The sequence below is a fragment of the Pterocles gutturalis genome, unplaced genomic scaffold, assembly GCF_000699245.1.
Source record: "Pterocles gutturalis isolate BGI_N339 unplaced genomic scaffold, ASM69924v1 scaffold27489, whole genome shotgun sequence".
Classification (NCBI taxonomy): Eukaryota; Metazoa; Chordata; class Aves; order Pterocliformes; family Pteroclidae; genus Pterocles; species Pterocles gutturalis.
The window spans coordinates 1-14714 of record NW_010128994.1 but is presented as its reverse complement, the minus strand read 5'-3'; the positions used below and the strand labels follow the sequence as shown (position 1 = coordinate 14714).

Sequence of the window (14714 nt, the reverse complement as noted above, 5' to 3'; positions counted from 1 at the left end):
TTTTCTGTTTTGTTCATATGACTTTCATATTCTTTCCTCCCGTGATTCATCATCCAAATTATGTAGGGTTGAATTGAAAACCAGGCTGTATAGTGAGAAAGGTCATGTAGAGATTTAATGTAAATAAAAAAAAAAATCTAATCATATTTCAATAATTACTTCAAGAGTTTTGACTTTGTGGCTTACGTAACTACTTGAAAGATTATTAAAAATGCTGAACTTATTAAACTATTAAACTCTCAACTATTTTGTGTTGTCAGGGTTGATTGCGTGGGAATACTAAAGCTGAGAAATGCTGACGTTGAAGCTAGGATAGGGATTGCTGGTTCGAAGAAAAAAAGCACACGTGCTAGGCTGGTATTTCGTGTTAACATCACCCGCAAAGATGGTTCAACTTTGACTCTTCAGACACCTTCCTCCCCAATTTTGTGCAGTAAGTATCAAAATAAAAAGTTGGTATTAGAGGACTCTGGATTTTAGCATGATTGCCATAAAATGCCTTGAGGGGGAAGAAAGAATGTTAATGTGTGATGGTTTCAGAATTGCCGTGGCTGAGATCACGTGCATTGATCTTTATTTGGGGTGGGGTGTTAGTTAAATGACTGGCCAGTATTTAACAGGAGTTACAACTTCTATTAAATGAATTTTTGCCTTTTAAAAGATAAGAATTTTTGTCATCATTGCTTTGAAGTTATTATATGACATTTTTGGTACACATTGTAACCTCTTCTGTATGGTCATGTTCATCTGCCAGCTTTCAGTGGTGGAAGAACATCTGATAGTGAGCATGGCTCTTGATGGTCGTGGTGGTTTGTTGGACCAGAGGCTGAATCTCTTCTGGTTCAGTGCAAGAATGAAACCTTTTATAGCAGTTCATACAAATGCCCTGTTTAGCACAGGGCACAGATGGCTGCATGGGCTGGTGAGGTTACACTGAACAACGGGGAACGTGAAACCAGAGGAGGCTGCAGGACATGGGGGGCTGCCTGTGCACATGGCTTCCAGTTACAGGAAATTCTGCTCATCTGGCAAAGAGAACGGAGAGGGAGGTGTGTTTGGTACAGCTGTTGGTGGGATTACTGATCTGTCTTGATGAACAAGATGATGGCAGAGCTTTTTCTCCATGCATGGAACGTAGTATGATTATGCAAGCTCCTGCGTGCTTGTGTTGTGCTCTTGTCATTGTGTCAGAAGTTACTGGGTTTTGGTGTTTTGTGCGTTTTGTTTTTTTCCCCTTAAGCACTGTCAGTACCTATTGTGTCAGGACTCCTATTCAGCTCCTCAGAATCTGCAGCTTTGTTGCCAGCAAGGGAACAGATTGGAAGAGAAGATAATTAGAAACATGTGAGCTTCCACATCAGCTTCCACCAAGCGGTTCCAGTGCTGCAGGCAGCAGGCGGTTCGGCAGATGTGCCGTGGAGCCCGTCTCTCCTTCCGGCGTTCTGCCCTTGCAGAGACTCGGGGAGGGCAGGAGCTCTGCAAAAGCCCTGAAAAGGCTGATAACCAAAGACACGTCGCTCTCCTCCTCTCGTCAGCCGTGTTCTGTGCTCTAGGCAATGGTTTGACATCTGGGGTGCTCTTGGTTGTCTCTGTACCGCATTCCAGTCAGTCTAGCACTGTAGTACCTGATATTAATTTTCATATTTGAGAAAAAAACATTTTCTATAAAATCTCCAAAAGCTATTTCTGTATACATTTTGTTTGTATCATTAACTTACTGGTTAATGAAAATTACATAAATCATAGCAGAAATGGGAACGGAAATAATCTGGTGTTTTTTTAAACACATAACAATCCAAAACGTGCTATTGGAAGTAGAAGCTGGGACTCTGAAATCTTTTAGAGACCGAATTTAAAGTAGGGTGTTTAGCTAAAAAAGCCGTGTGTGATGCGCCTCCTGCTTAGCGTGTTGGTAAGGGCATCCCAGAGTTGGTTTGTGGGGGTTCCTGGTGGTTTCATACTCGTTGTTGAATGCATCCATTTATACCCCTAACACTAGTAGCTATGTTTGATAAGAAAATCTCCCTGATTGTGCAAGTAGCTAAGAGATTGCCCAGGAATTTTGTAGCATCTTCATTTCTGGAAGTGAAAACTGAAGAAACAAAATCCTGTGGTTAGACATGTGTCTTTGAGGAGTGATGTGGGTAAACCTGATCGTGATGTGAAGGTTGAGAGGGGAATTCCTGAGGCTCTTCCCAGGATTCTGTGCTTCTGCTCCCTTAACTTACTCCAAAGTTCTAGTGACTCACAGTGGACTTTAGCCAACCAAATACTGTTGGTACATAGATACTGGCTGATCAATGCGGTATAAAATGTTGTTGTTTATTGTTTTATATAAATCATCTCCTTCAGCACATTACATCCTGTTTGTCTGCTACATCTGGGTACCGATGTGGGCTCTACCCTCTCGTAAGGTTCCCATTTTCACTCCTCAGAGCCTGCCTATGTTGTGTTTCATAACGAATATTACTGTCAAAGCTGCAGTAATGATCCTGAAACCATAGGAAAGACATTAAGTGGATGCAGACTCTATTGAAATTCTGTTTTCAATAGAATTTGTTAACTTGCTAGCAAACCTAAATCCAGTTCCTCTTTGCCGAGGTTCATGTGCCTTGAGCACATTCGGTAGTTGCATAATGGTTGCCTGGGAACCCGTGGCAACAGTTGTAGAAAAATCCTTTCTGAAAGGTCACTAAATGATTTGGAGTGTTACAGTCTGCGTGTTCTCCTGTGTAGTAAGCCCAGAGCGTGCTGTTATTAAACACTGAAAGTGAACCACAGAAGTGCAAAGCACAAGTACAAGCTGATGCCACGAGGATTTTTTGGTGAATAGAAAAGGTGGTTGAGAAACCCTTATTAGAAACTGGAATTATTTTATAACATACTGGATGTGACCAAGTCGAAATACGTTATTTTAAAACATATGTCTGTAGTTAAATTGTCTTTGTGCTCATTTTCGTTTAACACACATGGTCTTACTTCATTTATGCTTTAGGAAGCATAGCACTAGCTTGCCACAGAGACTATTTGTGATGTTACATAAACCATCGTGTGGATCGCCGGTGGAGGGACAGAGGGTTTCAGGGACGTGTGTTTGTGAGCCGTGCTCTCGGCTAGTTTTTAGGATATAAATTGCTGTAATCCCCATCTACAGCAAGGATTTGTATTGGCTGCAGTGTAGAGGTCTAGGAAGTCATAGAATCCCAGAAGGGTTTGGCCTGGAAGGGCCCTTAATGGTCATCGAGTTCCGACCCCGTGCCATGGGCAGGGACACCTCCCGCTAGCCCAGGCTGCTCAAAGCCCTGGGTCAGTTCTTGCACCAGCTGGAAAGCTGCGTCATGTGAAGAAAATCTGAAAAAACCCAAGAAACATGGAAATTACTACATCTACCCTTTTGCATAGCAGAACAAAATAACTTCCTAAAAAATGTTTTTGTGAGCTCAGGGATAAATGTGAAGGTGTGCTTTAGCTGGAGATTAAGGGCTGATGCCTTTGCTCATCACAATCTATGCCGGGAAATTACAGAACCAGGCTTTCTTCTCTCCTGAATGCTCCTTGAGCTTTAGCTCAAACACTGAAAAATTTGTTTTGAAGATTTAATAAATGGAGGAGAAAAGGGAAAAGATTCTTAGTGGATCTAAGTGTGATTTTTGTGAGGTTGTTATATTTAGTGAGGAAATAATAGAAGCAGTTATCTTCTGAAAAGTTCTGTCACAAGTGATATAGAAAAAGGAAAAAGCTCGGGAATTATTTTGTTCTTTCCTTTATAATCCTGTAAGTAAAAGCGTTTTGTCTTGGATGTTGATATTTTCTTGATTTCAAACTCTGTTTTTTCAATTGCAGCTCAACCAGCAGGAGTTCCAGAGATCCTCAAGAAAAGCCTGCACAGCTGTTCAGTGAAGGGGGAGGAGGAAGTTTTTCTGATTGGCAAGAACTTTCTAAAGGGAACAAAAGTGATTTTCCAAGAGAACGTTTCTGGTTAGTGTGAAAGCAATAATGGCTGGGGGTGCTGAGGGGACCGTGGTGTTCGGGTTTACGTTGGTTGATAAAGTTTAGTTGTAGAGAGCGAACTGAGCAGCAGAATCAAAGGCACTAAAATAACTTGCGTGATATGGATGTGCAATAAATTATGGTTTTAACTTTCATTTAGATGAGAATTCTTGGAAGGCAGAAGCTGAAATAGACATGGAATTATTTCATCAGGTACTTTATTATTATTATTTTTATATAAAAAAAATGAATAAGCCTTTCCCTCTTCCTGTCTGCTTCTAGCAATAACATTCCTTTTCTTCAAACAAGTTCTCTAGTGAGTGTGGTAGAATGTCACTGGTTTGAGTTTACACAAGTCTAGTTGTTCCGTTTCTAGCTGAGAACTCGGATACCTCAGCAGGAGCGTGGTGTGTGACGGGCAGGCAGCTGGGGGAATAGGCAGATCACTCATCGCTGTTATTGCTGATGAATGATTGCAGGACTATTTTTTGCTGCCTGCTCAGTGTTAAAGCCACTTAGGTGTAACATGAAACTGCATCCTCCGTCTGTTTGCACTGAAGACGAGACTCGGCAGAAGGGTGCAGTGTCTGCGTCCGGCAGAACTCGGTGGCAGGGTGATTGCAGTCAGGGAGGTGCGTTAGGCACAAGCTTCTGTTCAAAGTGCTGGACGTGATGTGTCTCCTTTCTGCGCTTTCCATTTGAGCTGTAAGCTGCCAGTGAGCATCACACTGGCAGGTTGTTCAAGTCTCTCTTCCAGCACAGGTTGCCGGTTTACTTCACTGAAAGTGTGACTTGGTCACGTTTCCCCCAGTGTCTTTGGTTTTTGTGGTGTTTTATCAGTCTTTGTTTTGATGGATGTAAATACAATTAAGGTCAATAGTAATGAAATAAGGTTTCTAATGTGATTTTTTTAAATTACTTTTGCATTGCAGAATCACCTTATTGTGAAGGTGCCACCATATCATGACCAGCAAATAACCTCCGCTGTTTCTGTGGGAATATATGTGGTGACCAATGCTGGACGATCACACGATGTGCAGCCGTTTACGTACACTCCAGATACATGTATGTCAAATACAGCACTGGAGGAAGGAGTGGGCACTTTCACCTGCTAAGCATCTAATTTCTGATTTCATAGTCTTTAGTCCATACAAGAGAAATGTTAAGTAATGTGGATCTTTACAAACTCCTCTTGCTGGCAAGGTTTGCTCTGTTAAATAATAAAATCTGAAGGCTTGGCTTTTCTCACTCATGTGGTGAGTATCTCAAATTTCAGCTGCGTGGAGACAGCTGTTTTTATAAAGCAGCATCCATTTCTAGTGTAAGGTTCAAAATGAAGCTGACACATTACATACAGTGCACCAAATACACCCAGAAAATAGCACCAAGCTTTGTCCTGGGGAAAGTTGAAGTTTGACCGTATCATGTATTTTTCTTGCTGTATTTATCTATATTTCAATACACAGTGCACAAGTTTGTGTAGGTTTCAAAGAACCTTGATTCCTTAATCCTTACGTTACTGTTTTGGTTTGCTTTGGGTTTTTTTGCTTGTTTGCTCTTGTAATACAAGGAAGTTCTCAATGTGTTTTGTCTCAACAGCTGGTACTCTGAATGTTAATGTGAAGAAGGAAATCTCCAGCCCAGCCCAACATTGTCCTTTTGAAGAGGCGATGAAAGGTACTACGTTGATTCTTATCATTGTTGTTAATAATGGAACTATAAATTCCTACCCAGATTTGGAGAAATGAATCAGGCATCCTGGGAAGATAAATCTTTGCATATAAAATCTGGCCATATTCTTACAGTGAGGTTTGTTTTCTTATTCTGAATATTTTACATTGTATATTCAAGTATATTTTAACATGAGGTAGTATAGAACAAAAACTTTGCAAAAAATAATTTTTAAAAAAAAATTTTTGTTTTTCATGCCTCAGGCCCTGAAGTCTAATCTTCATTTAATGTATTTGTGAGTGAAGAAGAAAAAAGGAAGAAGCCTGAGATGGCAGTTAATACGAAGGATTTAGAAACTGTGTAGTGTTAATTTAAGGAAAAACACACATAGAGGTAGTGGTGGGGATCAACTGAGTACTGAAAACCATAAATGTGCCAACTTACTATTCTTTGGAAGTTGTCTCGTGGTTTTATAAGACTGCTTTCCATGGGTCTAGGGACGAATGCTAATTCTGGCAATTTCAATTTATTCCCTACAATGAGTTTTATTTTTTTTCTTCTGACCATTCTGTCCATGCAAAGTTTGCTGTTTTGTTCCAAGGGAGCAAGTTTTAGGTTGGCCTGGATTGTAAGTCTACTTTTGGAATAAAGTAGAGGAAGGAAGTCTTACTTGATTGTTCAAACTATGGTAGTGTAGAGAGGTTAATGGAAATTTCCATCGCCTGCTCTGGAGAAGGCAGGTTGAAAGGTAAGCAAATGAACAATGTGATCACAGGTTTGATAGGAATCCATAGCTTCAGGTTAAAATCGTGAAGCTCATGTTTGAAGTTAATAGCTTCGTCTTGGCAGGGGATGTATTTACAAGTTGACTTTACAACTTGTTAGGGAGGATGAATACAAGACATGATGAGTTTCAACCTGCAGAGAATAATATGCAAAAATATTTAGGGCAATGAAACAAGCTAATAAAAGGACTGTTGAAAAGACTGATAAAAGGACGGGTAAAAGATGAGGAAAATAATAACTGATGTATCAGGGCAAGCCTGACACCCATCTCATTTAGTGTGGAGGCTTAACCACGGGAAGACACCAACTGCTTCAGGAGAACATCTGCTGTTCATAAGAACACGCTGCGCTGCTTCTCTTGCTTCATGTCCTCCATTTAATTTATGCAGTAAAGCTTAATTTACTTTCTTGTGTGGGTTTCCTGCTAGCCAGCTCTTCTTTGATGGTTCATTCCTGTACCTGTTCTGCTCAAGGTTGATCCCAAACCAGAGGTCAGACACTTGTGTCTGCTTTCTGTACTTTGTCTCTGCGTATGTCCCAGCCCATCCTTCCTCACCGTTCTGAAATGCTAAAAACCCGGTGGGGATCCAGTGGCTTCCCAAAGCTGTTACAGAGTCTCAGCTCTAACTTAAGAGTCTGCAGATTTGGCAGGTTTCAATGACAAGTTACGTTTCAAGACAGCAAACTCGTATAATTCTAGGGCGCTCTGTACAGCCTGGGGAGCTGCGGCTGTAAGGACAGCTGTTTCGTTCAGGTCTTTGCCTCTCACATCAAAGCAGCGCTGGGGCGTTGTTTTTAGGTGGTTAATGATGGTTTCAGTTTCCAACTTTGGGGGATTTTTTGAGGGTGTGTATCCCTTGATAAGATGGTAACTGTGCAGAAGTTCTAAATTAGTAAAATAGTAAAACAGCAAAAGCACCAGTGTTTCTCTGCTTTTGAAACTTCTTTATTAATCTCACTTCTGTTTTTCATTCTTCCAACTGAGTACGTCACTGTGAACGAACATACCGTTGCTAAAACTAACCATGGGGATTTTTTTAAAATTACTTAAATTTTTTATTGTTTCTGATGAACACAACATGATTAAGCCCAAGGAAGAGAAAAGCTTATAAATTTTGACTGTGGTATAGAAAAACACTGACTGCTGTCTTTAAATCCAGTGCATGACTGGCTGTCCTGAAGGAGATGTATTTTCGAATACACTCCCTGCCAGCAGCACAGCCCAGCTCATCGTGTCCTGGGGTTTGGGTTTCTGGAGCCACCCCAGACCTGTGAGTGAGCAGAAGGAGGGAAAGGGTTTATTTGCCTGTTGGTATATGGACAACTGTTGCCCTAATGACGGCTGAGAATTTATTGCTGAAGACAGAAACTAACATTTCAGGAGAGAGTCTTTGGTTTTCCATAGAATAAACACACAAGGACTGTTCCTGAGGACGTGGCCATCTTTCTACTTAAAAAAAAATAAATAGAAGAAATCTGTTAATTTGTGGAATGATGTCTTAAGCTTTTATGTTTGTAGTTGAAGCAGTTGGTGGATGGCCGTCCTGGTCTAGAAGGATATGAAATGGAAGAAAGGCAGAACTGTGTTAGTCTTAAAAATAACCTCTGAAGGGTTCAGGTTTTCTGGGATTATTTGAAGTATTCAAATGTTTGCGATGATTTCTCTGCATATTAGCGTCTCACGTGAGGATGAGGGCTCTTATGGCAGGGCTGAAAATGAACCGGGAAGCAGGCTGCCATAGTGAATGTTAACTAATTACACTGCCCTTCTTTTATCTTTATTTGTGACTGCAGCAGTGAAAGCCACTGGCTGTAACCTGGAGAAGGTGAACATTCTTCCTAGTGCCTTGATAACGCCACTCATGCCAAGCAGTATGATTAAGAATGAAGATGTGGCTCCAATGGAAGTAAGTGCGGAAAAAAGGTCTCCTCCTGTCTTCAAGGTAAGTGTGGTGGTCACCTGAAGACGGTAGCTTTAATGGTCTTAATTACATCTACCCATCAGCCCATGTTCTCATCGTGGAGAGGAGAAACACAGGGAAAACGGCATGTCCGAGATGGGTCTGGGCAAAGCGTACGATCACAGAGCATGACTGAAATAACAGATCGTTTCCTTTGAAAGTAACTTGTTCCCGCATTCAAACAGATCGATTGGGTAGTGGGACTATGATGGGTTTGTTCCTTGTCCTGTGACACAGAACTAGTAAATTACTGTAAGAATATTATTTTAATCACTTCCTAGCACAGCTTTCATTAAATTGTACCTTGACTCCTTCCTTGAAGTAGCATTTCCACTGCTGGTCTTTGCTTCCTTGTTTGGTTGTGTTTGGAGAGACACCAGATCTTCAGTCTGATCTTTCCTGAACATAGTGGATTGGAGGCAAACATAACCTGAGTGAGCTTACAGATTGCTTAATGCGTTGCTCTTTTCAGGCTTCAAATGTGGTTGGACCAACTCAGCAAACATTGGAAAACAGTATGTCCGGCATATCAACTTCTGCTTCCCATTTACCTTCTGAAAATGAAAACCAGCAGCAAATACAGCCGAAGGTGTATAATCCAGAGACACTAACTACTCTCCAAACACAGGACATTTCCCAGCCTGGTAGCTTTTCAGGAGTCTCTACTCCGGGTCAGCTGCAGAACAGCGATGCATTAATGCAGCAAGCTGCACAGTTCCAAACCAGAGATTCCCAGACCAGGGAAGTGTTGCAATCAGATGGCACAGTAGTCACTTTGTCACAATTAACCGATGCATCACAACAGCAGCAGTCTACTCTCTCAGAACCAGCACAGGCATTGCAGCAACAGATTTCATCAAGTATTTTCTCATCAGCGAGTGGTGTGAGTCAGTTACAGAACACTATACAGCAACTGCAAGCTGGAAATTTTCCAACTAACACTGCCACTGGCAGCAATAGGAATGTTGACTTGGTGCAACAGGTATTGGAAGCTCAACAGCAGTTATCTTCTGTTTTATTTTCTGGTTCAGACAGCAGTGAGGATGTTCAAGATCAGCTAAATGCAGATATCTTTCAGCAAGTTAGCCAGATACAAAATAGTGTCAATTCTGGGATATTTTCCTCATCAGACACAGCTGTCCACTCCAGACCAGAGAGCCTTTTGCCTGGACGAGCTGAAAATGTTCACTCACAGCCTGAAAATGCGTTGTCCAATCAACAGCAGCAGCAACAGCAGCAGCAGGCGATGGAGACTTCAGCAGCAATGGTGATAGGAATCCAGCAGAACATCTGCCAGGCTGCAACTCAGATGCAGTCTGATTTGTTCTCTCCAACGACTTCAGGGAACGGGGCCCTCCAACAGTCACCTGTTTACCAGCAGGCTTCTCACATCATGAGTGGCTTATCAACAAGCGAAGACATGCAAATGCAGTGTGAATTATTCTCTTCATCTCCTGGTGTTTCTGGAAGTGAGACTGCTCCGGCTGCCCAGCAGCAGGTCTCCACCAACGGACCTGCTATGTTTCAGGCGTCAAATTCTGCAGATGGAGAAGAAGCTTCAGGTCAGAGTAAGCAGATGCAAAGTACCGTATTTCAGACCATGGTTCAAATGCAGCATAGTGGAGAGAGTCAGTCTCAAGTTAATCTCTTTTCATCTACCAAAAACATGATGACTGTTCAGGCAAGTGGAACTCAGCAACAAGGAGGTGGTCTGTTCCAGCAGGGTGGAGAAATCATGTCCATTCAGTCCGGGAGCTTTATGCAGCAGTCTCCACATTCCCAAGCTCAGCTTTTTCACTCTCAGAATCCAATAGGTGATGCTCAAAATATATCACAGGAAGCACAAGGCTCTATTTTTCACAGTCCAAATTCCATTGTCCACAACCAGGCCAGTACTAATTCCTCAGACCAGCTGCAGCCCCCAATGTTCCACTCGCAGAACGCCATGGGTGTACTGCAGAGCTCTCCGGTTCCCCAAGACCAGCAGTCTGCCAACATGTTCCTTTCCCAGAGTTCAATGACCAACCCTGCAACTCAGGAAGAGCAGATGTCATTCTTCACAAGCCCAAATCCCATTTCTCCTCTTCAGACAGCAACAAACACCGAACAGCAGACTTCTTTCCAGCAGCAGACACAGATATCCCATATCCAGAGTTCGATGCTTCCGCAGGAACAGCCCCAGACTCAGCCTGCTCAGCAAGGTTTGTTTCAGCCTCAAGTGTCATTAGGCTCCATCCAGTCCAGTTCCATTCCCCAGAACCAACAAGGAACTATCTTCCAGCCTCAGCATTCAATCGTTGCTATTCAGAGCAGTCCTCCATCGCAAGAGCAGCAGCAGCAGCAACAGCAGAACATGATGTTCAGTAATCAAAATGCAATGAGTACAATTGCTCCTCAAAAGCAGAACATGATTTTCAACCCAAATCAAAGCGCGGTTACCAGTCAGGAGCAACAAGGCCAGTCCATTTTTCATCCACAGAGTAACATGGCGTCGATGAACCAGGAGCAGCAGCCCATGCAGTTCCAGAGCCAGACCACAGTGTCTTCTCTTCAGAATCCTGGATCCAACCAGGCTGAAGCTCAGCAGCCAGCCATCTTCCATAACTCACCCCAGATTCAGCTGGTCCAAGGGTCACCAAGTTCTCCAGAGCAACAGGTCACCCTCTTCATCTCCTCAGCTTCCATGTCAGCCTTGCAGAACAGCATGAGCCAGCCAGAGCTGCAGCAGTCTCCCATGTACTCGTCTCAAAACAGCATGGTGCTGCTTCTCCTCCACAGCAACCAGCTGCTTTATTTCACAACACGGCGGGAGGTGCTATCAACCAGCTGCAGAATTCTCCTGCTTCATCTCAGCAGACATCAGGAATATTCCTGTTTGGCATTCAAAACAGTAAGTGCTAGATGCCCGATTCTGAGTTCACAATTTGGAAGAGCTACTAGTCAGAGTCCACAAGACAATGTTTATTCAATTTAAGATATTTCCTTACAAAATAAAAAGAAAATCCTGAAATAAGGTAGCACTGCAATTGAGAATATACATACTCATCGTGTTGCTCTGAATGTACACTTACGTTGCTGATTTTGCATGAGAACTCCTAGCGTAAATGCCTGTTGGTGGTCTTACATTTAGGATTAACATGTGACAAAACCATTGTAGAGCTGTGTGTATATTTATACAGAAGTATTATTTATAATATTGTTAACAATAGGCATGCAAATAATAAAATACATGTACTCACATGTATTTACATGCACTATGAAATTAATAAAGACGAAAGATGGGCATGCTCAGCACTCATGCCATGTGATTTGATTTTAGAATCACACAAAGGTTTGGGTTGGAAGGGACCTTAAGGATCATCTTGTTCCAACACTTCCCACACAGTTTGTAGTCAGTGTGGGTATAAGTAAGGAAGTTGGCTAATTCACAGCATGTATTAAGCTAATTTAAATTGTTCTTTGTTCTTCACTTACTGCTTGACAGACTGCGGGCAGCTGCTGCCGTCTGGACCAGCGGCGTTGCCGGATGAGCTGATGGCGATCAGTCAGCAGGGCCAGCCGCAGGGCGAGGGACAAGCAGCAGTGCCAGCGCTGCTCTCCCAGCAGATATCCGAGACTCCTCCGCTGCCATCGGCTATGGCGCCCAACCAGAATATTGAGAAAATAGATGATCTGCTCGTCTCATTGCAGAACCAGGGGAACAATATGGCTGGCTCGTTTTAATTAGTCAAGTAAGTGATGTGCTTGGGCTTGGGGGTGTATCCCCGTGCTCAAAGAGATCAGCTGAAATACCAGCACTGCCGAATTCAGAGTGTACTCCAGTGGCTAGAATGAGGAGTTACTGAAAACAGTGAGAGCTCAGAATTGGTGTGAAGCGGTTGGTTGAGACTGGGTCTTGTCATCCGGTCGCTGTGTGTTTTGTTGTGGGCTGTCACAGTCTGGTGCGTTATTGGGAGGGACGGTAGAGCACTGACAGCTTGGCAGCTTCCTGAGTGCCAAGAACCAGGAATCTGGTTTTGTCCACAGTGTGTGACTTGGCTCTCGTTCACTGTGTTGCCATCCTAAATTCCCCAAAAGTTTCACTTCAGTGATAACTTCATTTTCTCATCTAAACTGCTTTGTGTGTGAAGTTTTGAACTTCAAAAAAAAAAAAGTGTGGAAGGAGAGTAATCCTGCGGTATGAGAGTGCTGCGTTCTGATACTCATAGTTTCATGTCTGCTTGTGAAGGATGTTTTCAAGATGAAGGAACTACATAAGAGCATGACTTCTGTTAGGTATGCCTAACTTTCTGCTTGCTTGTTTTTTCCTGCAGAAATTCTGCGAAGAAGAAAGCGATGATTTCCCAGATCCTCTCAGACCTTCCAGCTCCGGATTAGGCTGTGTGGAACTGATTGCTTCTCTCGAAAAGTGGCCCTTTTCTCTAACGAGCACACACGTGGCCAATTGCAGCATCTAGCACCTAAGGCTAGGAGCGTAGTACTTGGGATTTGTAGTGCCAATAATGCTGACAAGCTATGCTTTGTTTTCCTAGGGCATGGGAATGTCCTGTTACTAGATTCCGAAACCTCCTTCACAGTGGGGTGCTCTTTCAATTTAAAGCATATCTGATCAGTTATTATTGCTGGTAGAAGGTAATCCATGTTACCACGTTTACTTTTTTTTCCTCCTCTTGCTTCCCTCTTGACTAGAAAAGCTTGTGAAGCGGAGACATCAAACGCCTGTGACATGAGCCATGCCTCGTGGCTGTCAGGAAGCGAAGGGATCGCGGGTTTCACCATTGAGCGGGAGAGCCAATACCGCGATTTGGTAATTGCAGTAGGTGGCAGTGAAAAGTGTTGGCAACTGTAATAAGCAGAGGATTGCTTGCTACTGTAGACAGCCAGAGGCGGGTGCTTCCCGTCTGAGAATGTGATTAACGGTTTTCCATGTCCTTTATGTGTAACTGTACCTAGAGCAAGGGTTGGGTGGCTCTAACACCATGAAGAAATGAGGGGGAGCTTAAATTCTGCTCTTAAAATGTTATCCTCTGAAATACCTTCAGCTTGAAAGGAGCGTTCTGCCTGGCCAAGGAAAGAACTCCTCTGTGGGTCTCAGGCTGTACGGGTTAGAACTCGCTACAGCTGCGTTATCTGTTCTCAGACCAGCCTTCTCCCTTTCCTTCTTCTCATGATTTCCCTTCTCTCTCCCTCAGTTTCACATTGTGTTTTTAAAAAAAGACATAAATATCTTACTGGCTTTGAAGATGAGAAGCAGCTTTTAGGAATCCATGGCATTATGTTGCTTAGTCAGGAGAAGCTTTGACAAACGATCAAGGATTAAGGAAAGAGGAAGGAATTTCTCCACCTCCTTCTCGGTGCAGGAATCCCCCTTAACCAGTCATTTTCCAGCTGTTACTGATGTAAATCTTCAGCTTGACTTTACTGCAAGTAGGAGGCAAATTCCATCACTTTGAAGCGTTCTTGAAAATTTCACTTCCTCCTGAGCTGTTGCATCTTTGTAGCATATTGAGCTCCTTGCAGTTTTGAAGTGATTTTTTCTTTTTTTAATACCAACAGTCCCCAAGTCTAGTTTCTATATTATCATGTCTCAGTTAAAAAAAAAAAAATTGTCTGATGTTACAGAATGTAGAAAAACCAACCCACTCCAGACCATGCAGTTGCATTGTGAGGCATGTGAATTTTTTGGGTGCTCCGACTATCCGGACAGTTTTGTGATATCTCACTACAGCCTCCTTCAGATCTTCGTTTCTTCTCCTCCTGCACGTAGAAAGCTGTTGCCGCAGTTAGAGCCCAACAGCCGTCACGTATGGCTATTCTGCCTTGTAGGGTGTAGTCGGTATCACGTAATTTTTCATTTTTGTTATTTTAAATAACAAAGAATAGTCTGTAAATGGTTTTTGAGTTACTCTAGTCTGTTTACTGTGTGTTCTCCCCCTAACTCGTGTGCTTAGTTGAGCCGTGTAGAGTTTTTTTGTTTGTTTTCCTGGTTTTCCCTGTTTGTCGGTCTGTCCTGACGTTCGCGCTCTCGTTCTGTCTCTCTCTTTCTCTCTCATTGAGAGGCATTGAATTACGTTTTCAGTAGTAAGGCTTCTTGCCGATATGAAGGGAACTTTTCAGAAAGAGACCTGCTCTGGGTCATTTAATTTTGAATACAGTTTTCAATCGTTCAAGTTTTGGATGGTTTATATCTAATGTGTGTTTCATTTTTTTGGAAAGCTATATTTTGTATTTAGGAAATGGTATATACTATTTTGCTATTTGTACTGAGTGAGTACATTGGCATAAATATAAAAATTTATATATATA

The 14714-nt window shown here is 42.6% G+C and overlaps 1 protein-coding gene across 1 annotated transcript in view; it reads left to right on the top strand.

The window, feature by feature from the left end:
- Positions 1–12770, top strand: part of NFAT5 (nuclear factor of activated T-cells 5, tonicity-responsive) — a 34672-nt gene extending 21902 nt beyond the window's left edge. Inside the window, 10 exon segments of the mRNA XM_010079815.1 lie at positions 261–433; positions 3844–3978; positions 4151–4203; positions 4923–5055; positions 5590–5667; positions 8242–8390; positions 8881–11161; positions 11164–11298; positions 11893–12139; positions 12722–12770. Coding sequence (XP_010078117.1) covers positions 261–433; positions 3844–3978; positions 4151–4203; positions 4923–5055; positions 5590–5667; positions 8242–8390; positions 8881–11161; positions 11164–11298; positions 11893–12131 — 3376 coding nt within the window. The 3' untranslated portion in view covers positions 12132–12139; positions 12722–12770.
- The last annotated feature ends 1944 nt before the right edge of the window (positions 12771–14714 follow it).